This window comes from Talpa europaea (assembly GCF_964194135.1).
Source record: "Talpa europaea genome assembly, chromosome: 3".
Taxonomy (NCBI): domain Eukaryota; kingdom Metazoa; phylum Chordata; class Mammalia; order Eulipotyphla; family Talpidae; genus Talpa; species Talpa europaea.
The window spans coordinates 21462008-21489221 of record NC_140069.1 but is presented as its reverse complement, the minus strand read 5'-3'; the positions used below and the strand labels follow the sequence as shown (position 1 = coordinate 21489221).

The following is a 27214-nucleotide window of genomic DNA, read 5'->3' as shown; positions in this document are numbered from 1 at the left end:
CTTGCATAATAAATTAAAGGTTTAAAGAAGTCTTAAAAGTTGAAAAATGTTAGTGTGATACCTGATACCTTTCCGTAGTGTTATTTAGGCACTAAATGGCTTATAAGTGCATTAGGAGAGCTGAATGATCAGCAGAAGAGTCCAGTCTTTATGAAGAGCCATCCTTCTGTTTGTTTTTTTATGTTAATATTAAATCTCACTTTAATGAGGAATAATTTGTGTATAATTAAATTCACACAGTTTAAGTGTAGTTCAGTAAGGACTGACAAATGTGTTTTTGCCTATTTGTGTAATCAACAACTGAGTCAAGAGACAGAACTTTTTACATTCCCAAAGAGTTCTGTCCTAATCCTTGGCAATTTGTATGATTTCTGTTGCTAAAGTACAAAATATAGCATTTTTCTAAAATAAAGCAGCTCATTTAAAGCAAGAATTTCTATCTTTGTTTTAAATAGGAGTTTCCCAGAAAAGATGGCATATTTCATTTCTTCTCTGAATAAAATTTCAATGTTTCAAACATATGCAGGTATGTGACATTTCTGAATGTACGTGAAAGAGGAAGGCGAGGTCAATATTTCATTTCATAAAAATCAAAGACTATAATGACACACTTAGGTGTACTATATTATTATAGGTACTTGTAAGAGAGGAAAACTACCTAGAATGTGGAGTCTGAAAAGAAGCCCTGATAGTAAGTTAGCATCCCCAAAACTGCATTGCTAGTATAAGGTTGATTGGGAAATAAACTCATCAGACTAAAGGAGACAGCAGGGGAGATTGCTGCATGTCTCAAATTTGCCATGATTAAGGAAGGGAAAAAAAAAAAAAACCTCCCTCATCAATTTAAACCACAATCCAGTAGTTACTCTCTTAGATTTATGCTCTCAGTGTAGTCCAAAAGGATCTTCAAGCAGACCATAATTTACTACAATTCATAGAGATCTCAGGTGAGAAGTACCTCTGGGAAGATGTCATTAGCAAATATAAATCCTCCTATAAGTAGAATTATACTTCCTTCCAGATCTGGAGTGATTCAGATTTCAAAGATGTTCAAATTGGGGGGGAGGGGGATAAAGGGGAAGGAACCTATCTTGGAATCAATCAAATTTGAGATTTTCTTTTTCTTGAAATTTATGTGGAACTCATGTAAAAATACATAGAACTTTGATAAAACTAAATAGAATATATATATTTTTAAGGATTCTGGCATGCCCTGGGCTGTTCTATCAATATATCTAAATTTTCTATATAGATGGCCCTAAGAACTACAATCATAATTAATGGATTACTATATAAAAAAATAAATATATGTTGGCCTGTACATATAGGAAATATTCATTGTTAAGAGCAGCGGGGGACAAGAGGCTATATAGTTTGCCTGCCTTCCTGTCCTTTCATTTAAACCAAGTATCTATGCACAGCCCAAGCTTTCCTCTACTCCCTGTATCTTCCCACTCCAGTATCCCTTTAGCCCTGTCACCACCAAAGCCTGGTCCCCAGGACCAGGCACACACAGATCTCTATGAGAGTCACGTTCACTGTCCTTTCTGCAGGATTGCATCCAAGAAAAACTTAGTGAACCACCTAATTCATTCACTTGTTAATGCAGTACTTATAAGTAATTTGGAAAATTTGTGGAAGTCAAGTGTTTAGGTTTACACATAATATTCATAACATTTTATTCAATGTGCTTCATCTTCCTTAGAGATCACTACCATTTCACCTTCACAAGGAAGCATTCAAGGCGGCACCTTGCTTACTATAAGTGGACGGTTCTTTGATCAGACAGATTTCCCAGTCAGAGTTCTGGTTGGAGGTACTTTTCTTTATTTCAAATATATCCATTTATGAGATCAAACCCTGTCTTTCCTTTAACATTTAATTGAAGGGAATAATAATTTTTTCTATTAATGTCTTAAATTTAAGGTTAGGTATTTTCACACGTGTTTGGTCCTGGGGCTTGATACTTTTCCCTCTGCAATTTTCCAGAGAAGGTCATTCCTTCCCATGGTATATGACCAGGACTTGTGCTGGAATGCTCCTCTCATTTCTGTCACATAAACAATTCCGGTCTGAACATAGTAATTACAGATGTTATTGGGAAGAGCATTAATATGTCATAGGTCACAATTGTACATAGAGCTTGGTTCTCTGGTATGCATTACTTTTATGTATAAGTGTAATCACTCTCATTTAGACCCTTGTCTATTTTTGGCTTCAGTCTGTGCCTGTGAAAGTAGTATTTATAAATCATTATTCCTTTTCTTTTCATTGAAAGAGCATGATAAAACCACTATTATATTTGTTGTTGTGTTATTCTACCTGAGAGAACTTTTATACATCTACTTCTTTTACTCTTTTAACTTTTACCTCTACTTTTGTAAATTCTAAACATCATGTATTTTATTTGGCCACTTTTGCCAAGGAAGAAACTGTAATTACTTATTTTGGACCCAGGAGTGAAATCTTTTGTAGTGCCATAGTTTGATCAATTTTAAAATTTTGTTTCTCAGGTATTGTAAAATTCTTATAGAACTCTAATTCAACTCTAACTTGTTATATTTTGCCAGGAAAATGTTGCCTTGTGGAGGTATGAAAATTAGTAAGTTAAAAGGTTGAATGAAGAACAGGTGAAAGAAATGAAGACCTCCCTACAACTTTACCTCTTGCTTGTGCAACTTTGTTTTGATTGAAAAAATACCCCTAGGTAGGCTGCTCTGATTTGCATTTGCATTCTGAATCTCTATAGTAATAGCTCTGAATTTTGCTTTTCTACAGGTCAAACCTGTGATATTTTGAATGTCACAGAAAGTAACATATATTGCAAGACACCCTGTAAACCTGATAGTATCAGAACTATGTATCCAGGTAAGTTACCAGGAGAGAGAATGGCTATTTTCACATTTACACATGAGAAATATTATTGACATGTATCATTAGTGTCTCAGTTCATTTGGGTTGCTATAAAAGAATACTGTCTGATTTATCAACAGCAAGTGTTTATTTCCTACAGTTCTGGGGGTTGGGAAGTGCAATATTAGGTGTTTGGTAAGGCCCTGCTTCCGCAGATGCTAGCTTTATATGGTTAGAGTTTTCTGTGGGTCTGTTATATAGGAATGCTAATCCCATTCATGAGGTCTTTAGTCTCATGACTATCTCCTTAATGCCCCACCTGATAATACTATTACATTTAGTATTAAATTTCATCATGAGCTGTTGGGGAATACATTCATCCCATAAAAATTAATAACAAAAAGTATCATTTGACCTTTTTAGAATTTGTAGTGAGCATTAAAATAAATTTCTTACTAGTTTTTTTTTAAAACTTTCTGGATTAGGAAATACTTATATTGAAGTAGCTGTATCAAGGCTGCACCAGTAGAGGTGAATCTAGCCTCCATTTTTCCAAAATCCTACTGGAAACAGCACATCTATGACAGAGTACAGTGATGGTTTCATTTCAAATTAAATGATGATCAGTAAATATTTGTAGAGTCTACATGGACACATTTCTAAAAATGCCTGCTTAAAAATAAATGGCAGAAGTTAAATTCTTACTTGTCTAGAATAATTTAGGAGTAATAAAAGGCGATGAGAGTAATGGAACACAAGGCTCTAATTTTTAAGACTTTCACCTGTGGCCCAGTGTAAGTGCTGCTAGTGACCTCACTGTCCACAGTTATACCAGGGAGTTTTACAGTTGTGGCAGTGGGTGGGTCTCTTCCTGTGCACACTGTAAAATTGGTTTATAATTTTGTCATTGGTGGGTATTTCAAACCAAATAAATTCTGTTCACCACCATCTTAAATCTTTTTGTTTTAAAATTGATATTAGGGGGAAAATGACCAGTAAAAAAAAGAATTTTGACATTTATAATTGATAATTTTATCATTATTTTAATTATTATATTTTTTTTGCTGAGGTGATGTTGGTTTATAACACTGTATGGTTTAGGAATGTAGCTTCACACCTCTTCAGATATGTTACCACACCACACTCACCACCAAGGCACACCTAGTCTCCACCATGGTCCATTGGGGATCTTTAAAGGAAGTTGATAATACTGAGAATTCTACTGCTATAAAAGGTTGAGCTACTCAAACTTTGCTCCAACCAAACTTCATCTGAAAATGAGGAATCTTTGCTGTCTATATCCAGACAATTCAGATATATTAAGACAGAGGAAGGCATAAGCCTCCATTGTTGTATTTTAGGGAAGAAAAAAAGATGACGATTTTTTTTTTTTTTTTACTTTCAACTTCATTTTTTCCAGATATATTTATTGAAGTAAAGTTGGTTTACATTTTTGTATTTGTCTTTAAAGTTATAGGTTCAAACCTCCACAATTGTATATTTTCATACCATGCCCACCACCAAAGTCCCGGTAATCCTCCACCATGCTCCATTATGTCCTCTCCTTCCCCAACCCCCACCCAGACACCTTCCCCTTCTGATTGCTTCAACTTTGCAATTAGATGTCAATGACTGGCTATTGGTTTGGTTTTGTCTGATCCTTTGTTTTATTTCGACATTCCACATGTAAGTGAAACCATTTAGTATTTGTCTTTCTTTTCTGGCTTATTTTGCTTAGAGTTATCCTCTCTAGTTCCAACCATGTGGTCATAAATGGCAAGAGTTTATCTTTTGCATAGCTGAGTAGTATTCCAATGTTTATATATATCACATCACATTTTTATGATCCACTCCTCTGTCTTTGGGCACTCAGGTTGCTTCCATAGTTTGGCTATTATAAATGTGGTTGCAGTGTCATTTCATTGTGGTTTTGTTTTGCATTTGAATGATGATTTTTTTTATGGTTTTATTTATTTTTTTTAATATTAAATTTTATTTTTATATTCCCCCATACAATTGCAAACGCCCCATTCTGACCCCAATCCTTCCCCTCCCACCCCCCACCCCCCAAAAAGTGTCTCTGGTTCATAGTTTTTTGTTGATTTTGATTTTCACTTTCTTATATTCATTTTCCTGGTCCCTTATTTAAGTTTTCTAGATTCCTGCTATGAGTGAGACCATCCGGTATTTTTCTTTTTCTTTTTGGCTTATTTCGCTGAGCATGATCCCTTCCAGCGCCATCCATGTTGCTGCAAATTGCATGTGTTTATCTTTTTTGAATGCTGAGTAATATTCCATGGTATATATGTACCACATCTTCTTGATCCAGTCATCTATTTTTGGGCATTTGGGCTGTTTCCAAAGCTTAGCTATTGTAAACAGTGCTGCTATAAACATAGGGGTGCAGGTGCTCTTTGGAATTGATGTTTCTGTGTCCTTTGGGTAAATACCTAGGAGTGGAATTGCTGGATCATATGGAAGCTCTATGTTTAGTAGGTCCAGAAATCTCCACACAGCTCTCCATAGTGGTTGGACCAGTTTGCACTCCCACCAACAGTGCAGAAGAGTTCCTTTTTCTCCACAACCTTGCCAACATTTGTTGTTGCTAGTTTTTTTAATATGTGCCATTCTCACTGGTGTGAGATGGTATCTCATGGTAGTTTTGATTTGCATTTCCCTGATGACAAGTGATGTTGAACATTTTTTCATATGTCTGTTGGCCATTTGCATTTCCTCTTCAGAGAAGTTTCTTTTTAGCTCTTCTGCCCATTTTTTGACTGGATTATTTTCTTTGTTGTTGCTGAGTCTCATCAGCTCTTTGCAGATTTTTGTGATCAGTCCTTTATCATTAGTGTTGGGTGCAAAAATGTTCTCCCAGTTGGTGGGGTTTCTCTTTGTTTTTGTTATTGTCTCTTTTGCTGTGCAGAAGCTCTTTAATTTGATGTAGTCCCAGCTGTTTATCTTTGTCTTCAATATCACTGCTTTGGGTGATGTGTCTGTAAAGATGTCTTTGATGTGCAAAACACGTAGTGTTTCGCCTATATTTCCTTCTATGTATTTTATGGTTTCAGGTCTTATGTCTAGTTCTTTAATCCATTTTGAGTTGATTTTTGTGTATGGTGTGAGGTAGTGGTCAAGCTTCATTCTTTTGCATGTAGCGACCCAGTTTTCCCAGCACCATTTATTGAACAAACTTTCTTTGCTCCAATGCATATTCTTTGCTCCTTTGTCAAAGATTAGTTGACCATAAATCTGTGGGTTTATTTCTGGATTTTCTATTCGATTCCATTGGTCTGTATATCTGTTCTTGTTCCAATACCATGCAGTTTTGATGATTATGGCTTTGTAGTATAGTTTGAAGTCTGGGCGTGTGATGCCTCCATTTCCTTCTTTTTTTTTTCAGTAGAGCTTTGGCTATTCGGGGTTTTTGGTGATTCCATATGAATTTCATCAATAATTGTTCTATTTCTTTGAAGAATGCCATTGAGATTTTGATTAGAATAGCATTGAATCTGTATATTGCTTTTGGTAGGATGGCCATTTTAATAATGTTTATTCTTCCAATCCATGAGCAGGGGATGTCTTTCCATTTCTTTGTGTCTTCTTCTATTTCTTTTAACAGTGTTTTATAGTTTTCTTTGTATAGGTCCTTTACCTCTTTTGTTAGATTTATTCCCAAATATTTGATTTTTTTTGTTTCGATAATAAAAGGGGTGGTTTTTTTGATTTCTTCTTCTTCAGATTTATTGTTTGTGTATAGGAAGGCTACTGACTTTTGCGTGTTGATTTTGTATCCTGCCACTTTACTGAATTGATTGATGAGTTGAATTAGTTTTTCTGTGGAGTTTTTGGGGTTCTCTATGTATATTATCATATCATCTGCAAATAGTGATAGTTTGACTTCTTCTTTTCCTATTTGGATTCCTTGGATGTCTTTCTCTTGTCTTATTGCCCTGGCTAGGACTTCCAGTATTATATTGAAAAGCAGTGGTGAGAGTGGACATCCTTGTCTTGTTCCAGATCTTAATGGAATTGCTTTCAGCTTTTCACCATTGAGAATGATACTGGCTGTTGGCTTGTCATAGATGGCCTTTATGATGTTGAGGTATGTTCCTTGTATCCCAAGAATTTCAAGGGCTTTTATCTGAATGGGTGTTGCACTTTGTCGAAAGCTTTCTCAGCATCTATTGATATTATCATATGGTTTTTATATTTCTTTTTGTTGATGTGTTGGATAACGTTGATTGATTTTCGGATGTGAAACCATCCTTGTGTCCCTGGAATGAATCCAACTTGGTCGTGGTGAATTATCTTATGGATACATTGTTGGATTCTGATAGCTAAAATTTTATTGAGGATTTTTGCATCAGTGTTCATTAGGGAGATTGGCCTATAGTTTTCCTTTTTTGTGTTGTCCTTATTCGGTTTTGGTATTAGTGTAATATTGGCTTCATAGAACATGTTTGGTATTGTCCCTTCCTTCTCAATTTTTTGGAAGAGTTTGTGAAGGATAGGCACTAATTCGTCTCTGAATGTTTGGTAGAATTCATTTGTAAATCCATCAGGTCCTGGGCTTTTGTTTTTGGGGAGGTTTTTGATTACCATTTCAATTTCGCTAATTGTAATTGGTCTGTTTAGGTGTTCTATTTCTTCTTTATCTAGCTTTGGGTGATTGTAGAGTTGTAGGAATTTGTCCATCTCCTCTAGATTGTTGAACTTGTTTCCATATAACTGTTCATAGCAGTTACTGATTATTCTTTTGATTTCTGCTGTGTCCGTTGTGATTTCTCCTCTTTCATTGATGATCCTGTTTATTTGTGCTTTCTCCCTTTTTTCCTTTGTGAGCCTGGCTAGGGGTTTGTCTATTTTATTGATTTTTTTCAAAGAACCAGCTCTTGGTTTCATTGATCTTTTGGATTGTTTTTTTAGTTTCAATTTCATTTATTTCTGCTTTGGTTTTTATAATTTCTTTTCTTCTACTGGTTTTGGGGTTTATTTGTTGTTCTTTTTCTAGATCTTTGAGCTTTGAGATTAGGTTGTTTCTTTGAGTTCTTTCTTGTTTTTGATGTGAGCTTCTATTGCTATATATTTTCCTCTTATTACTGCTTTTGCTGCATCCCATACATTTAGGATATTGGTGTCCTCCTTGTCATTCAATTCAAAGAATTTTTTAATTTCTTCTTTGATCTCCTCGTTAGCCCAGTGGTCTTCCAGTAGTGTGGCTTTTAATCTCCATGAGGTAGGATAGTTCCTTGCCTTCTTTTTATGATTTATTTCTAGTTTGATGCCTTCGTGGTCAGAAAAGATGGTTGGTATGATTTCAATCTTGGTGTATCTGTTGATGTTTGTCTTGTGCCCCAGTATGTGATCGATCCTGGAGAATGATCTGTGTGCGCTTGAGAAAAATGTGTACTCCGTTTTTTTTGGGTTTAGTGTTCTATAGATGTCTGTTAAGCCCAAATGCTCTAGGTCCTTATTTAGAGCTTTAGTTTCTTTACTTATTTTTTGTCTTGTTGATCTATCCATTGTTGATAGTGGTGTGTTGAAGTCTCCCACTACGTATGTGTTTTCTCTGATGTCTGTTTTCAGAGAGGACAACAGTTGTCTGATATATTTTGGTGCTCTTTCGTTTGGTGAGTATATGTTAATGAGTGTTATTTCTTCTTGAAGTATTGTCCCCTTAATCATAATGTAGTGACCATTGGGGTCTCTTTTTATTTTTTTGAGTTTGAAGTCTGTTTTATCTGATATAAGTATAGCTGTTCCTGCTTTCTTTTTTGGCCCATTTGCTTGTAGGATTGTTTTCCATCCTTTGACTTTGAGCCTATTTTTATCTTTTGTAGCTAAATGTGTTTCCTGGAGACAGCAAAAGGTTGGGTTTTGTTTCTTAATCCAGGCTGCAACTCTGTGTCTTGTTATTGAAGAGTTTAGTCCATTTACATTTAGAGTTAATATTGATATGTTAGCATCTGTATTTGCCATTATGTTTGTCTTTCCTTTGATTTTATTTATTCTTTTAATAACTTTTTTTTTTTTTTTGGTCTTCTTTCGTTGTTATTCGTCCCTCTGAGCTTCTGGTTTTAGGATTCCTTGTAGTATTTTTTGGAGTGGGGGTTTATTCGTAATGAAATTCCAGAGTTTCTCTTTGTCTGGGAAGGTCCATATTCTTTCTTCATGGAGGAAAGAGAGCTTTGCGGGATAGAGTATTCTTGGTTGGTATCTGTTTTCTTGGAGTCTGTTGACTATGTCCCTCCACTCTCTCCTTGCCCGTAGTGTTTCTTCAGAGAAGTCTGATGTCAGCCTGATTGGTTTTCCTTTGAATGTTATCTGTTTCTTCCCTCTTGTCAGCTTCATTATTTTTTCCCTGTCCTGGATTCTTGGGAGCTTTACTATTATGTGTCTTGCTGTGTTTTTCCTTTCGTCGTGGAAGTTTGGTGTTCTTCTTGCTTCTTGTATATCAATTTTCAGCTCCTTCTTCGCATTTGGGAAGTTCTCTTCAATTATCTCCTGGAATATTTTCTCTGTTCCTACATCTCTCTCCTCTCCTTCTGGAATTCCTATATCTCTTATATTTCCTTTCCTCATGGAGTCAGATAGTTCCCGAAGTCTTTCTTCATTCTTGTTCCTTCGTACTTCTCTTTCCTTTTCTGTTTTGGTTCTTTTTATTTCTGTGTCTTCAAGAGAACTTATTCGTTGTTCCATTTCATCTATTCTGCTTTCCTTGCTTTTCCCGGAGTTCTTTAGTTCCTCCATTAATTCTTTGATCTCCTGCATTTCTTTTACTTCCCTCTTTAGGGGCTCAATTTCATTTTTCTGACCATTGTTTTCCCTCTTTAGGGACTCAATTTCCTTCTTCTGATCTATCACTTTTTTAATCATGGCAATTTTAAATTCTCTTTCTGGAAGGCTCAGAAGATCTTCCAAGTTGCTGTAGTTGCAGTCTGGGGAGTGGTTTTCTTTTTGTGGTGTGCTTCTTTCCTGAGGAGTTGTTAGGTTGCGTGTGGTTCTTCTACTCCCTACTGTCTGTTTTCTAATTTGTCGTATGCGTTGGGACACTGTGTTGCTCGGACTGACTGGCATCTTGGGTGAACTTCTCCGCTCCCCTCTGGCTCTTCCAGGAGCCATGTCTGTCTTCTGGGGGAGCTTTCTGCTGGTTTTAGGCAGTTTTTACTGAAGAAATGTCCCTGTTCTCAAATGGCGAAGCGGGATGCAGTCCCTGCGCCTCTGGTTTCAGGCACACTCTTCTGCGCACCCGGTCTGCCCCGGACGTGGGTGCCTGCTCCCTCTGTGGGCTCAGACTGCTGGACGGAAGGGGCCTGGCGTGGAATAACTTCCCGGCTGGCCACTGGGTCCTCCAGAAGCCTTCTGCCCTTTTCAAGCAGTCTTAAGAAATTTCCTGTTCTATGGGGTGTTAGTGACTTTTTTTTCCTGGTCGCTAGGTGGCGCCAGAGATCTCTCCTATTGTCCTTGGGGGGCTGTTTTTCGCCTCCCCCCACCCCGTGGGACAGGGAACAGAGCGGGAATGGTAGGGTACACCTCAACAGCTTTGGGGTGCTGTGTCTGCCTTGTGCCCCACCGTCGTGGTGAACCCACGCCCCGAATTTTCGTGCCCCGGGTCTCAGTTCAAAGCCCTCAGTTCCAGGATGTGGGCTGTAGCCCAGTTCAGTGGCGCGGGAATGGCGCCTTTTGCACCGCTCCCGTGCCTGGGCGCCTGGTTCCTGCTTACTCAGGGAGGGACCTTCACCTCAGTGAGGACCTCCGTGCGTCTCCCCGCAAGCCTAGGTAGTCTCCCCGCAAGCCTAGGTCGCAGGCGCGGGGACCTGGGCAGCCACAATCCCGGTCTGCACTTGCTTTTCAATCGCGCAAGCTTACAGGCAGCCCGGGCTGTGTGCGTGTCTCCCGGGGTCTTTGTTCTTCTCTAATGGCGCCCAGAGCAGTTCGCTCACCGCCGCGGCGAATCCTGCAGGGTTCGCCTCAGCTCCCATTCACGGGGTGTGGTGGCTGCAATAGTTCCTTTCCACTCACAGTCCCGCTTGCTGTGTCGTTTGTTCTTGTTGGCCATTTTGGTTTGTTGTTTTCCTCCTCTCTGCGGGTCGGAGAGTGCCGCCTCTGTGGGCGGGGGAGGGGAGCAGGGTTCTGCGCTTCCCTCCCTTCTAGTCCTCTTTTATGGCCACTTTCTTCTTCGGGTATTTTGCTGGCGTCACCCGTTTATCTTCTGTGTCCCAGTTCTCACTGGGACCTGCCACTTTTCCTCCCTATTAACTTTTTTTAATGGGAGATCTTACTCGCAGCATCTCCTCGCCGCCATGTTGCTCCGCCCCCCCCCATGACAATTTTTGGTGAAGAAAAAGTCTTAATCCATAGGGTTTATACTAGCAAGTGTAGATACACCTGAATGAGAATTTTTCTCTAAACTCATCCAAGGAGGTGAACTATTTAAGCAGAATAATGTTAAAAAATGCTTAAAGAAACCTTAAAACCAAAAGTATCTGTTCTTTGATCAGTTGTAAACCATTAATTAACTTTTGTTAAAAAAAATAATAGAGGAGTTTTGTAATCACATGGTCTGAATCTTGAGGTTTTGAGACTTAGCTATATAAGGCAACATCAGTCATATCATAGGTGGTAATTACGGTATCATGGTTATCTGAAGTAAAATACTAAGTGCCAAGTGTTTTACATATATATTATACAAATATTATATATGTACACACATGTATGCACATAAATTATGTACATATATATTGCATGTAATCCCCATAGCAACCATGCACATTGTAATATTGCTTCCATTTTGTTACATATGTGGAGCCTGTGATGCAAAGAAATGAAATGATAAAAAAATTGTAAACTGTCATCACAGTGTTGTATCCTTTGGCATGTATTGTAAATATAATTCTTTTGTCTCCATTCATACTCTAAAACGTGAACTAAAATAGCATATCTATAACACCACCCACCTAGGTCAGTGAGATAACCACATCAAAATTCTGATGAAATACTCTTTTTATTTTACTCTGTCCAGGTGGGAGAGGCTTAAAACTTGAGGTATGGAATAACAGCCAACCAGTACATCTTGAAGAGATACTTGACTACAATGAAAACACACCAGGGTACATGGGTGCCAGCTGGGTAGATTCAGCTTCCTATATTTGGCCCATGGAACAAGACAAATTTGCTGCACGCTTCAGTGGATTTTTGGTGGCTCCAGATTCTGATGTTTATAGATTCTACATCAAAGGTGATGACCGTTATGCTATTTATTTTAGTCACACTGGACTTCCAGAAGATAAGGTAGGGACGATCATGGTTTGATTTATAGAAGCAAAGTAATAATTTTATATGTATCTCATTTATTCTAAACCAACACCAATGAATATATTAAAGAAATTATGAGATACATTTACACATTATTGAATTCCTTGCTACTTTAACACATGTAATTTATGAACTATAAAGTAGTTATTGAAAACTTATGGACTAAAAGAAAATGTTTTTTCATATCTAGATTTTCTCTAGCAAGAAAAAAACACATGTATTTCTTTTTACTCCATTCTTTCACTATTACTTGGTTATGAGATTGAAGTCTACCATTTCCTTATGTCTCTGTTTTTCACATAAGTAGGATCATATTTCCATCCTCAGAGTCATTTTTGTCACACTAATGATTCCACGTGCTATTTATTTATATAACACAATTTTAATGACTTATAGTCAGTTAATGCATTTACTGAATATAGGTAACTTCATAGTGATTTTTTAACTTCTGATTTTTTGTGACCACAAATAATACTATATTGAACATTTTTGTTCATTGCATTATTCTGTATTTTGTACTATTTCTTTAGGACAGTTTCACAAATATGGAACTAATAAATCAAATCAAAAGACTCCTTTGTGACTAAATATAAATTGTAGAATTGCCTCTCAAACTGGATGAACTAATTTAAATTGCTTTCTATAATACATAAAGCAAATGTAAATTGCTTCCTATAATATGTAAATATCCAGTTTTACCATTGATTGTCAGCATGGTTCCTCCACAGATAGGGCAACTTCCTGATCTTTGACATATTTGAGAACTGCTTTTAATAATCTCATTTGGATTAAATCCTTCAAAGTTCTCTGCAGAGTAAAAGAATATTTTATTTAGCAATAAGAAACTTCCTCTTCCATAACAACTCTAATTGTAAAAAATGTATGGTCTTTGTTTATTCATGGTACAGTGGTGTTGATGTTAGTTAAGTGTAGAGAGAATAAAGTGAGTTTTGATGATTTTTAAAAATCATTTTATCATGAATAACAGATCTTAGAAGAAAATATATGAAGTGGTTTCACACTTTTCTACTGTAAAAATTCTAAGACTGTTTGAAACAATAAATGATAAAGAAATACATGCTGAGAATGTTTATTAATAAGTCATTAATAATTTCTGCCCTCTCTTCTGTCTGTATTTCTTTTTTGGGGAATAAGGTGAGGATTGCATATAATACTGCTAATGCCAACAGTTATTTTTCCAATCCAACACAAAAATCAGATGACATTTATCTTCAACAAGGAAAAGAGTAAGATTTTTTTCCTTTTCTTTGCATTGTAATGTGGTGGTTAAAAACTCTAAGTTTATATGTAAAAATCTTTCAGTTTGTTCTATGCAATGGGACAGGGAGAAAGAAGAGCGAGAGGGCTGGAAACATGGAGTGGAATTGCACAGGAGCTGTGGTGATGGACTGTGGGTGCTTTGGTGGTGGGGGAACTCCCCCCAACCACACTTGAGGGGCGAAATTCTATACTGTTCAAAAATTAACAAGGATATAAGAAAAAGATACTTTATTAGAAATAAATTAATAAAAACATTTTAGAAAAAGAAGTAATATGAGTTTGTTGGCTTAATTTATAATTGGTTATTCTCTATAATTTTATTAAATTTTATTTCTGTATTTTCAACAATACTAGCATTCATCTAACCAGGGAAATTTAAAATCTAAATTATCCCATTTCACAAATTTTAACTTTGTGTAATTTACTTAATTCTAATGTTAATTTCTTGTTAGGACCTTTCAATCAATCTAGCCATCTAATTTCTTTGCTCCTGCACATGAATTCTTAAACATTACCAGAGAAAAACATAAAACTACATGAATCAGTGCTATAGTTGATATGTTTTTAGACTCAGGGGTGAAGAAATAGACTTCATTTCTGATGAGCTTTTTATTTTCATTCTGCCATATCATCCTTTTGGATATCAAGGAGATTGAGCTCATAGGAAGCCCCATGAAGATCTGAAGGCACTGGGTCAGAGAAGGCTAAGATCAGTGGTACCTGGGTGTAATCAGTCTTAGTTTTCTCACTGAGGTCTTAATAATAGTGACATAGGGAAACATTTCATTCTTTTTCTCCTCTTCTTTCTACTACTATTTTTTAAAAAATATATTTAAACATTTTTTTTAACCAAGATCCCTGCACCTATCTAACCAAGATCCCTTACCATTCAGGGTAAGTAGAATGCCGAATTAATCCCTACTGCTATTAAGTGTCAATATACTTTAGGCTTTGTCTTAGTCTTGGAAAATGAGTTCAGTTTACCTCTTGACAGAAGCACAGAGCTGGCATGAAGGCAACTCCTAAAACAGCTGTTGCTTGGTATTTGTGCTCCTGAACCGTTATTTGGAATTTACACTCTGCACTTAGATGCTGTGAATTCTGAAATTGAGGTCACCTAGATGATGTGTTACCCAGTGGTCTGGTCCCTGGGCCTCCCCAGAGATAACTCATAATGCCAGTTCATTCTGCTCAGACAACACAGCCTATTGCTAAATGCATGTCCCTTTGATCACCCCATTCTCTTTGACTCCTACCTCTATTACTAATTTAAATAATCTTTCCTTTTTTAGAACTCTTTCAGTCTATTAGTCATAAGAATGTAAAGAATAATAATAATATATATGTATTTTATAGGAATTTGTGAAGATTAAATAAAATGTCTGCAAAGTGCTCAGTTTAGTGTCTAGCAAATAGAATATGCTTATAATAAATATCTTCCAACTGACAGATAAGACTACAGAATTTAATGGTTCTTTTTTGAGTCTTGTACCTTGAATAGTATTGCCTAACTCAAATGGCACAGTAAGCCCAGAGCCTAATGGCTTGATGTAACCCTTCAATATCATTTCTATGAGCGGGGTGACCCAGATCTGGACAGATAGCACATGATAAATTCAGCATCATTCATGAACTGTGGATACTTATTCTCCATATATAAGTGTATTTGTTGAATGATGTGAGGCAACTTAGAGCAACTCCCAGCTGGCCTCTCCAGAGAGAGGAGCAATGGCGGTATTGATAGAGATTAGGAGGGAAGCAGCAGCTTTGTACTCGCAGTACCGGCTGTTCAGCAGGGCTTATCCTGGGTAGGCATTTGGATGGTGGGCAGGGGATGTCAAGAGTCAAAAATTCTAAATATAAGTATGAATCCCATCTAGCTTGCTGAAGGTCCATAGTTAATCTGTCAGTAAAACTTTCTCCAGGCATTTTTTGTTCTTCAAGTCACAGGTATTCAGGGAATTCAAGAATAGTAACTTTGACACCTAACCACTCCGATAGAATATATATCATGTGTCATACAAAGAATCAGCTTGTCATTTTCAAATGCACATTAAGGTATTTAACCTCAATATGTTTGTGTTTGATGCCAGGGTGTTTGTATTATAATCTACAATGTAATTTTGTTTTAAATTCCTTGAGGATAAGGGATAGCATCATTTTCTTTTTTTTAAGATTTATTTATTTATGCATACAAGAGCTGGGGTGCAGGGCAGAGGTAGGGGGAAAGTGAGAAGATTCACCAGTGACAGAGTGGAGAGCAGAACAGACAAATCTACTGAAATACACTGCTGAGGGGAGTTGTGGGCGAGACAGGAGAGGTCTGCTGCATCATGTGTGTCAACCCCCTGGCCGGGGATCGAACTCCGTGCTCCAATGGCTGCAGATAGCTTCATAGTGCTGCTACTTAACCCCTTGTGCCACGAGGAGGCCCCAGGAATAGCATCTTTTTCAATAAATGTTTGTTGATAAAGCTGAATGAATTGGCATGAAGGGAAGCAGCTCACTGCTAATGCAGGTATTTTACCAAATTCATTTCAACAAAGCACTGTAAAACTTTTAATATTGTAGTGTTTAAAATCAGGGATATTACAATATAAATCATTTCACAGGCTGGTGTTTGATATAGTGTTGAAATTTATTCATTGAGAAAATGTTTCTGACCTCTGGAGAAAAAAGTAGTATTCATTATTCTATTTTCCAGATATTACATTGAAATCTTGCTGCAAGAATATAGACTAAGTGCTTTTGTGGATGTTGGGTTGTACCAGTATCGCAATGTCTACACTGAGGAACAAACAGAAGATGCAGTAAATGAAGAACAAGTTATCAAATCCCAGTCGACAATTATTCAGGAAGTACAGGTTCGCTATGATCATAGATCCACTTTATAGAAAGTACATGTTCAAAGGCAGGAGCTTTATTTGCTTATTGATTTTTCTAGGTAAGTTACTGTTTGGGGATAAAGAAGTTATGGGAAATTATTGAATTGTGACTTGGAATATCTGTATAATAAGAGGTTATTTGATAAAACAAATTTTAAAATGTAGTAAAATTGCGTAATGAAGAGGCATTGAGTAGCTAACTTATGATGATTTTAAAATGTGTTTTTCCACATAGTAAAGATTTCTTAAATTGGAAAATAGGTTATAACATTGGAAAACTGGGAAACAACTAATGCAGCTAACGAAGTTCAGAAGATCACAGTAACCAGCCCATGTGTGGAAGCTCTTTCTTGTTCTCTTTACCGGTACAGGTTAATCTATAACATGGAAAAGACTGGTAAGCTGTAAATAATAAGGGAAATGTTATTGCTTTTTATTAAATTATAAATATGCATTTGCTGTAGTCAAATTCTACCATCCAGAAGATATCGTTTTAATGGTATTCTAAAGAAATTTGTAAAAACACGCTGTGAAGATAAATCTTCAGATTGGAATAGAAAATGGCATCAATAAAAACAACATTCTAGAATATACTATCATTTTCTTCTATAAAGATGATGATAAATGTGTATTTCAGTGCACATAGGATTTTATAAAACTCTGTCACCCATAGGTATAAGTTATTTAATAGGAATTAATCATTACAGAGAAGTAAACTTTTTTTTAATATCTCAAATTAAATGGTAAACCTATGAGACTAATTTATCTGTTAATAAAGACATTGTATTACTGCATTTTATAATCTGAAATGATCATTTTGCTCATTTTTTTGTTCATTGTTTCAATAAGTAAATATGGTTGAGTGTTAACTTGTTTGTAAACACAGTGCTTATTACTATGGAATGTTCAAACAATAAAATATGAACCCTTTCTGCAAGTGATTGCAAATTAAGTAGTTAATATTATTTAACTTGACTCAATTTCAAAACACAGTTTCGCTATGTAATAATTTACATGGTTCAAACTATAGATACTTTAAAAAATAAATATGAGACATCAGTGCAGACTGTGGTAATGCAGAAAAATTTTAGCTCCTCTTCATTTTTTAAATTAAAATCCCTAATCATTTGACTTTAATTTTTTTACATCCAAAAGTCTTGCTGCCTGCTGATGCTTCTGACTTCATGCTGCAATCAGCCTTAAATGACCTCTGGTCTATAAAACCGGATACAGTTCAAGTAATAAGATCACAAACCCCCCAAAGCTATGTTTACATGGTAACCTTTATATCTACTAGAGGTAAGCATGTAATTCATTTGCCCTTCTGTACTGTTTTTCTAGGAAACAAATTTTATCCTATGCAATTCCACTGAAAAAGATAAAAGCGTCATAAAATGACAGAGGAAAAGAATTAGATTCATATCTTGATCAGTTTTTGAAGAATTAGAAATTAAATGGTTAATTTTTATTATTTAAATTTTAGTATTGTTTCAAGGAATATATAACTCCATTGCATAAGAAATATAGTACATATACCACAAATGCTCTTGATGGCTTATTTATATTTAGTGAAAATTTGTGAACATATTCTGGAAATGAAATTTAAGGAAATTACTATTGCTCACGATATGCTAGTCTGGTCAGCTCTTGCCTCATGAAAGACATCTGTGGTCAAGTTCATATGGGAAATATTATATATCATAGCTTCTCCTTGAAAATTGACATTAGAATATACAGAGATCATTAGAATATAAAATTCCTGAGGGGTCCTACAATGAGAAAAAAGCAAAAAAAATTCATCTGTGTTTAATACATTATCCCAACCCTTCTACCATTTTTTTCTGAGTAATAGGTATTTACTATCTGCTAATGTTTTATATTTTCAAGTTTTAAAGCCAGATATAACATCCAATTTAGGTATTTGTGATATCAAGCTCCAGAAATTGTACTTTTCTTTGAACAATTATTATTTTTCCCCTCATATGAGTAAGATATTTCATTATTTGTTTCTCATTTTATGTAGTTGCTAATTTGATTGCTGAGTGGTGGGTCAAGAATTGTGATTAAAATGAATTTAAGTTCTAAAAATTTCCCATAAGTTAGATTGTTAAAATGTTATATAAATGAAGATAGGACTAGACTTGTTTCCCAGAAATATGTTTATGGATCAGAGAAGAATCTTAAACCTTTGACAGAGACCTTAAGAAACATGGTATCAAAATCATAACTGGACAAATTCTAGAACTTTACCAAATAGCAAAGCTCACGGAGATGCCACTGGTAAAGCATCCTTCAAAGAAGAGAAACGTCTGAAGACAAGTCTTTATTTCTCTCAAAGTGAGGTTGTATGAACAGACTTGGGGCTGTGTCCTGGAGTTCAACTTTGTTATTTATTCACATCTAAAGAAGACATCAATATCTTAGCACTTTATACTAAGATACTTGTAGTGGCCTAAAACAAAAAGAATTTTTGGAATATAAACATTGATCTTTAATTAGTGGTCCCTGTTTCTCTTTTGGTCTATTTTATAAAACTTTAGAGTCAAAGAAACAAAACCTTTAAGGAATAACACTTTATGAGCATTTTGCTGTTTTCCCTGTGGATAATCGGTTTAAATTCAGAGATCTGTATTTTTCCCACTTATCCTTCCTTCATGATAAATAGAACTGAAAATAAAAAATGCTGTTAAGTTTCAGTGTCTATTATGAATATTTTTATATTTTATTAAGTTCGATTTTTGTTGTTACTTCATCTCAGGAGACTTTGAACTGCTCGGTTATGAAGTATTTGAAGGGAGCAATGTCACTCTGGATATTACAGAACAAACCAAAGGAAAACCCAGTTTGGACACATTCACACTGAACTGGGATGGGGTCACCTCTAAGCCTCTCACCCCATGGTCATCAGAAGCTGAAGTATGCTCTATGTTAATTTTTAAAATTTTTTAAAAACATTTATTTATTTAAACATACAAGATCTGGGGTACAGGCCAGAGGTATGGGGGCAGGGAGTGAGACAATTCACCAGAGACAGTGTGGGGAACAGAACAGGCAGATTGACAAAAGTATTCTGCTAAGGGGAGCCGCAGGCGAGTCAGGAGAGGTCTGCTGCGCCAGGTGGGCTGCTCTCTGGCCGGCTGGGGGATCGAACTCATGTTGCAGAGGCTGAGGATAGCTTCATAGGTTGTGTCTTAACCCATTGTGCCACCAGGGAGGCCCTATGTTGATTTTTTTAAGTGGAAAATCATGTATGCATCCCCGTCTATAAAAAAAAATTAATTGGAGGTGATTAAAAGGGGTCAATTGTATGGTGAAGGATTGGACTTTTTGTGATGAACTTAATGTTGTATATATGCATGTTAATGATGAAACCTCAGAAACTTAAATAATGTTATAATGTAACATTAATTTTTAAAAAATTAAAAAAGAACACTTCAAGGTGTAGTCATACAATCTGGTTGGAAAGGCAAGTTGAAGCTGATCCATGGTGAGCAGAGAAGGGAGGAAATATCACAAAGATGGAGGGAAAGAATAGGGGAGTTATTAAATTGGTATCAGTGGGATCCAGTATATCTTCCCATGGGGGCAACTGTTCAAAAAGAAAGAATGTCTGCTTGTGAGCTACTGAATTTTGACAATGACCTGTACAATAAGTTTAAGTTAATAGTTGTTTGATAATTAAAAATCATATATTATCTTGAGTCCTTCATTCTAAACACCAATTGTATTTGTGCTTTGCCAAAGAAGTAGATGTGGAAATTATAGGAGACTTTGTGAATGTTTACCAATTCCTATATAATGACAATTATTTATTACTTTTAGTGAATTATCAATACAGGCTTTTAGTACCTGTATATCTTCTTTTGAAAAAAATGACATGTATTCGTGTGTATGGTTTTTTGGTGGCTAATTTTGAGTTAATTTGGAAAGCTACACATTGAGAATGTGTTTGAGCATTGATTTATTTAAGAAAGCTAGTATTAGCCAGTTGTATATAATTATTGTCATTCTAAAATAAAGCTTTTGAAAAAGTCAATGGACACCAAAGTCTTTTGGGGTTTGGTCTCATCATGATGGCTAACTTGTGAATTAACTTACTAAAATGTTCTGTTAGAATTAATCAGTAGAATTAGTACTATAATAACTAGTATTCGAATTTCATGAAAGAAGACACTATTAAAGTTCATTTTGTTGCTTTAGTTTCAGGCAGCAGTGGAAGAAATGATCACTGCCAAATGTCCACCACAAATTGCAAATTTTGAAGAAGGATTTATTGTGAAATACTTCAGAGATTATGAAACTGATTTTGACTGGGTATGGCATGGAATGTTTAATGGACTGAGAAACTGACCAAATCAGAATTCATATAAATGTCTGAAATTTCTTCATTTCTTTTTTTGAACTAGCATTAATTCCTTTATCATTCAAAATCAAATTGCAAAAATTATTTTGTTATACATTTACTGGTAACATCTGTTGTAGTATTTCCATTCATTATAATGTGATTCATTTGTGAAAGCAGTATTCCTTTTACACCTGAATTTTCCTGATCAATACAAAGTAGATAAGGTAGGCAAATGTAACAGCATTTATTTGTTTGTTTTCTTCATTTGAATGTTGAATATCTCTTTTTCCTGCTCATTGGCTTAAAAGAATACAATTAGTATTTGGCGTTATGTAATAAATTGCTTTCCTTACTTGTTGAGATTACCTGCTGGTTAGTTAGTACAATGCCTAGTTAGTATTTCCTTTTTGGTAAGACATAGAGATCTTTCTTTGATGTACAGTAAATTTAAAAATACGCTTATAGTCTTAATTTTTATTTTGAAGATGTAAGGAAGCAACTGAAGGTCATAGAATATGAGAAGTATGGCCTACTTATTCAAATCAGAACAATACCCTAGAAATAAAAGGAATTCTTAAAAACATATGCCACATGATGCTTTATATGAGCAATTTTATTAGTGAAAAAAAGGGAAAATCTTTCCAGATAATGGGCTACCTTTTCAATCTAACTTAATAAACATGTCTTTGGATCCTGGGATCTGCACTATTACTTGCAGCCATGGGAACTGACAGCTAATTCACATTATACTTCTCTCCTGCTTAATCTCTCATCATCACACCATGCATTCCTACTTTACCTTACCTTGGCTATTTGCATTTCTCAGCACCACCCTCTCACTCCCTGCTTCTCCACACATAATTTACCCACTCTGAATCCCCTTGGTTCTCTTTTCCTTTTAAATAAGTCTTGTTCATGTTTAAAGATTACTGCTTTGTCACTTCCTCTGAGTTACCTTTCTTGATGCTTTTAGGTGAGTTACATGCCTCCCTTCAGTCTTGATTTTATAATCCATAGTTCCTTTGTCCCAAAGTACATGGGTTGCCATGTATGGGGACAGTATTATTCACCACTTGAACCCTGAAGATTAAACAAAAAATAAAGCCCTGACACACAGTGAAAAATGAGTTTGTGGATGGAATGAATAAACAGCCTTAAGGAATTCATAATATAAAGATAAAGATAGAATTTGGGAAATAGTCAAATATAGGAATTATGTATTATAGAAGCAAATGAGTGATATAGGATGAGAGCCTCAGAATTTCAAAGATGAGAGTGTACGTTTCAAGTTAAAGTAGTTTGGGAAGCAATAAGATCTAAACTAGTACTTAAACAACTTGGGTGGATATTGGGGAATCAAGAGGACAATTAATCATGTTTTCATTTGAAATATTACTGTTTCTTTAGGACCATATTAATAGAGGGCAGAAGACAGCTGAGACTGATGCTTATTGTGGTCGTTATTCCCTGAAAAACCCAGCTGTTCTTTTTGACTCAGCAGATGTTAAACCAAACAGACTACCATATGGAGACATTTCATTATTTCCTTATAATCAGGTAAGCTCCATAAAATGATATGCTAATTAAATCTGCAAAATACATTGGTAATAAAATTTCATGAAATTTTCAGACAAGGCAAAGTACTTGTCGTGTGAAATCATGTCACATTGGACAGGCACTGCAGTTCGCATGCTGGGTGTGTGTGATGTGTCCTCTTCTGTTGGGTCTCAAAATTTTTTTAAAAAAATTGTAGCACCCTACATGTATATACTGCTTTATCTCATACTTTTGGAGGAAAAGTATTTGCAAACAAATTTAAATACCAAAACAATTAAAATGTATAATCTGCAATTAAAATGTATAATTAACAATTAAAATGTATAATCTCCACAATATTCCTTTACATTTAATAAGAATAAACAAAAATGGGTAGCCATCACAGAGTGACCTTGGGCATCCAGTCTGGGAAAAGTGAGAGAAAATAGTGAGCAGTGGAGATGACAGTTTTGGTACAGCTAAAATTAGCCCTCATAAATTTAAGCTTTCTCTTATTTTAAAATTTTCAAGTTGTAGCACATGTTCAAAGTCCAAAGTTCTGACTATACTTGGCATTCTTAGGAATTGTAGAAAATTAAAATTGGTTATTTAATTACTGTTTTATAGTGACATTCATCTCTATTTTTCTATACACAGCTACATTCACATCCCAGTTAATCTACCTGAATATTTATCTCTCTTCTCTATATGCAATGAGCTGACGAGTTCAGTTAGAGCTGGCCTTAGTTCTTACATAATTCCTTGAGTATAGGGAGTGAATTATTTCTATTTCTTTAAGGACATTAAGAAAATAATTTTTTCTACATTTAAGAAAACAATAATTATTAATTATAAGGTCATTTCAACTCTATTTACTCTTTTACAAAATCTTCCCCAATATTTCTGCACCTAATTTTCTGAAACTACTCATTTTTTCTCTGTTTGGATATATTTTGTACAGAAAATGCTCTATTGATACCTACTAAATTGTATTGAGTCAACTTCCAACTTAAATTGCTACAAAACCATTTAGTTATAATATACTTTTACTGATTTTTAAAAACTATTTTCTTTGTAGTTATGTTTAGCATACAAAGGAACCCTGGAAAATCATATTGGATTGAAGTTCCAATACCAAGATAAAAACAAGATTATTAGAAACATAGATGAACAGTTTACATTTAATTTTGCTGATGGAAACAAGTAAGTTATGCAATGAATTTGAAAACTAAAGTTATTTCTTCTTTGTTTTGTTCCTTTGTTTTTGAGAAATCTTGTACACCCTGAATCTAAATGTAGTTTTCCTGCCCTTGACATAAACTTCCTAACATAATTGGTTATGCTAAAAATAAATCTATGGTTTATGAAATTAAAAGTTAGTGTAGCATGTCATCACTCATGACCATTTAGAAGGCAAAACTAGTAAACCCTAGAATTTAAATTATGCATCATTTTATTTAATAATGTTTCCAGCTGCTGAAGGAAGGTAGAAAGAGATTGTCAGTAGACTTTGATCACTAAAAAAATTAAGCGCTTGCTCTGTATGATTGGAAAAAACAAAATATTTCAATGAATATACCAAAATTAAGGTTGAAAAGACATTTTAAAATATTGATTTGCTAAAAGACACATGGAAATGCAAATAGAGAAGCATAGGGAGAGGAACTAAATAGCCCAGAGAAAGCTATTTAATGACCATTAATTGTCATACCCTCAAGCACAGTTTAGTCCTGCATAATTATGTTTTGGTTATTATTATTATATCTTCTGAAATGTATGTCAATCCTGACTTTGCATTTCCATGTACAACAGCTAAAAATTTCACTTACAATAGAAGTAATACTGAACAAACACACACATTCCCTTTTTTATTTTAAAAAGTATGTCCCATAATTTTAAAGTCATGCTTATTGAAGAGTAATTTACATAAAATCATAATTCACTCTTTTAAAGCTTTTGTTTAGTGAGATTGACAGACATGCAGTCATGTAATGATCACTGGAATCAAGATATAGAACAGTTCCTCTCCACAATTTTGGAAAGATTTTCTTTCATAAAAAGCTAATGTTAAAAATAACCATGGGTTGACTTCTGTCTTCAAACTATTTCTGATATATTTCTTTTGTGCCTTTTTCTATCATAGCTACATAAGAATCTTCTCTACTTTGCACAGATATGACATTTTGTGGCATACTTTTATATATCTCATTCAAGTTGTCATCACTGTGTCATTATGGAGAACATTATCTATTTGTATCATAGGGACTGGACTATGATCACTCAGAACTGTGATGTAGGGAGCAGGTGTGAGGCAGAATGAATGACTCTAATACTCAGACAGAAGGGTAGAGGAAAGGACCCTGAGTTAGAAATGGAACCAAATGCTAACTACAAGGAAAAAAAAAAGGCAAGAAATAAAATAAGCACACTATGAAAGATTTGAATAACCAGATGAGAAGAAAGAAGAGTCTTGATGGAGGAATCTAGTTCTGGATAAAGATTCTGGGTGAAAAAGTTGCTTCCAAAAGCTCTGCAACATCAAGCTTCCTGTTTTCTACTTTGTCTCAATACTGTTTTCAGAAATGCAGGAACCCATGTTCATTCCATACTTTTATATAGACGTATACCCCAAAATTCATGGAAAGTATTGGAAATGGAGCCTTGTTTAGTGAAGACTTCTGAAAAATTTGTGGAGGTGGCCAAACCACCAGGATGGGAGCCTGGAGTGCTCCAGCAGAACGGGTTCCAGCAGAGTTGGGTGCCTGGTTTCCATCAGAAGGAATTAAGATGTGCTCATTGGGGCACTGAGTTACAAGAGTAGTTACAAGCAACAGGACCAGACCTGGACAGTGCGTGGGAGCATATCAGAGCCAGTTGGAGCCATCAGATCTGGAAGGGCACCCTTAGATAATTCCCCATGTGGTCTAATCCAGGTTTTTAATCTGAAACTACTTTTGTGGGGTTTTTTTAATGGCATTTTTGAGGACACTTTGGTTTGCAGAAATGCATTTAATTTAGGGAATATAAGCTCACACCTCTTCAAATGTAAATTATGCCACACCTGCCACCAAAGCACCAATAGTTCTCCACTGTAGTCTGTCAGGTCCCCTTCCCTCTGCTCCCAGCTTCCCACCTCCCCCTTCTGGTATCCTCAACTCTAACCTCAGATTTCAAAGTAACCTGAAACTTTTAAAGAAGTCTTACCAGTGCTTTTAGCTTTCCTTCCTACAGAATTGGGATGACCTTTTGTTAAAGGAAAGTAAGTTAAGAGTCTTCAGTTTTTAAAATAAAATATCCTATTTGATAGCTATTTCTTTGCCTTCATATTTTAAGTTTATGAGCCTAATGCCCTTCAGCTCCTTTAATCAATAGATAAAGTGGAGGAAACATTTTTTTATTTTTAAGATTTATTTATTTATTTATATAAGCACTGGGTACAGTCAGAAGCCGGGAGGGTGAGAGAATTCACCAGAGCCAGAGGGGAGAGCAGAGCAGGCAGAGTGACAAAGTACACTGCTGAGGGGAGCAGCAAGTGGCAGGAGAGGTCTGCGTGCCATGTGGGACCCTCACCCAGTGCCCAGGGATAGAACTGGCACTGCAGAGGCTGCGGGCAGCTTCGCAACCCAGTGCTCAACTGCTGCGCCACCAGAGAGGCCCTAAAGTGGAGGAAACTTTGAGTTTAAATTTTTAATTTTAATAACAGCAAGTTCATATTTAATGTCATAGATAGGTTCTTGGAAACTGAAACTTAAGCAAATTATGTGTAAGACAAGAAGGTCTAACATTTTGTTCAACATTGGCCTGGATTCTTTTTTCTGATCAGCGTTACAAGAAATTGACATTATTCACATACCTGGTTTGCAGATGTCAGAATCTCTTTAACCCTGAGGGAGGAAGCCATAGTTAAAGTGTAGATATGCAGCAGATGTTTGTCAAAGAGAAAATCGTCAATAAGACCATTAAGCCTTCCAAAGAATTCTTTAGAAGACACACACACATTCTTTTTTTTTTTTTAAAGATTTATTTATTTATGCATACAAGAACTGGGGTACAGGCCAGAAGTGCAGAGGGTGAGAGGATTCACCAGAGACAGAGTGGGGAGCAGAACAGGCAGGCAGACTGAAATACACCGCTAAGGGGAGCAGTGGGCGAGTCAGGAGAGGTCTGCTGCACCATGTGGATTGCTCCCTGGCCAGGGATCGAACTTGTGCTGCAGAGGCTGCCGAACAGCTTCATAGGTTGTGTCTTAACCCCTTGCGCTACCAGGGAGGCCCAGAAGACGCACACATTCTGTGGCTGATGCTCCTTACATGTTAGAGTAAGCACTAGAAAAGGCACTCAGGTTTATCTGACCCCAGAAATAAGATATGTACAGCATTCCATAGTATGTAAAAAAAGAAAAACTCTTGTTATACAAAGGCAGGAAAGGAAGTTTATCAGATCCTTAAGTTTAGTAAAACTTAAAGTGGACCTCGGAGGTGAAAGGATCAATGTGGACAATGTTTGCACAGAATTATAGAAAGCTGCCCTCGAAGAAAGTTGTAGGACACTCTTGGGTTATGATTTCCCATGAAATGTAAAATTATCAAAACCAGTTTTATTCCCCAACAAATTAAAAATACATTTTCCTGAATTGATGCTTTAGGAATAATCTTTTTTGTGACAACTCAGATGTAGCCCTCAGTGGCGTTTGACTAACAGTCTATGGCTTCTGTGTGTGCACTTTTGACATAGTTTATACATTTGATCCATCTTTGGTTTCTACAGAAAAAGGAGGAGGGAGGGAGAGAGGGGGAAATAGAGGAGAGTATTGGAGAAGGTGTTGATTTCCTCCTCTCCAGGCACAAAAACATACTTTTGAGACTGTTGCACAGTAGATGTGTTATCATCAGCTTTGTTATTCTTCAGTGCAGTGTGAATATCAAAAGTGGCATTTCCCCCTAAGAAATGTTCTATAACCTTCCAAAAATAGTGATGTTTATAGTTGTAAATCAAG

The 27214-nt window shown here is 35.8% G+C and overlaps 1 protein-coding gene across 1 annotated transcript in view; it reads left to right on the top strand.

Moving 5' to 3' along the window:
• PKHD1L1 (PKHD1 like 1) overlaps nt 1-27214 on the top strand; it is a gene marked incomplete at both ends in the record, with an annotated part of 139420 nt that overhangs the window by 23996 nt on the left and 88210 nt on the right. Inside the window, 12 exons of the mRNA XM_084229761.1 lie at nt 456-526; nt 1706-1816; nt 2779-2868; nt 11879-12147; nt 13327-13418; nt 16157-16316; nt 16599-16734; nt 17493-17636; nt 19096-19253; nt 20538-20651; nt 22090-22239; nt 23297-23421. Coding sequence (XP_084085887.1) covers nt 456-526; nt 1706-1816; nt 2779-2868; nt 11879-12147; nt 13327-13418; nt 16157-16316; nt 16599-16734; nt 17493-17636; nt 19096-19253; nt 20538-20651; nt 22090-22239; nt 23297-23421 — 1620 coding nt within the window. The remainder of the gene's footprint in view (nt 1-455; nt 527-1705; nt 1817-2778; nt 2869-11878; nt 12148-13326; nt 13419-16156; nt 16317-16598; nt 16735-17492; nt 17637-19095; nt 19254-20537; nt 20652-22089; nt 22240-23296; nt 23422-27214) is intronic.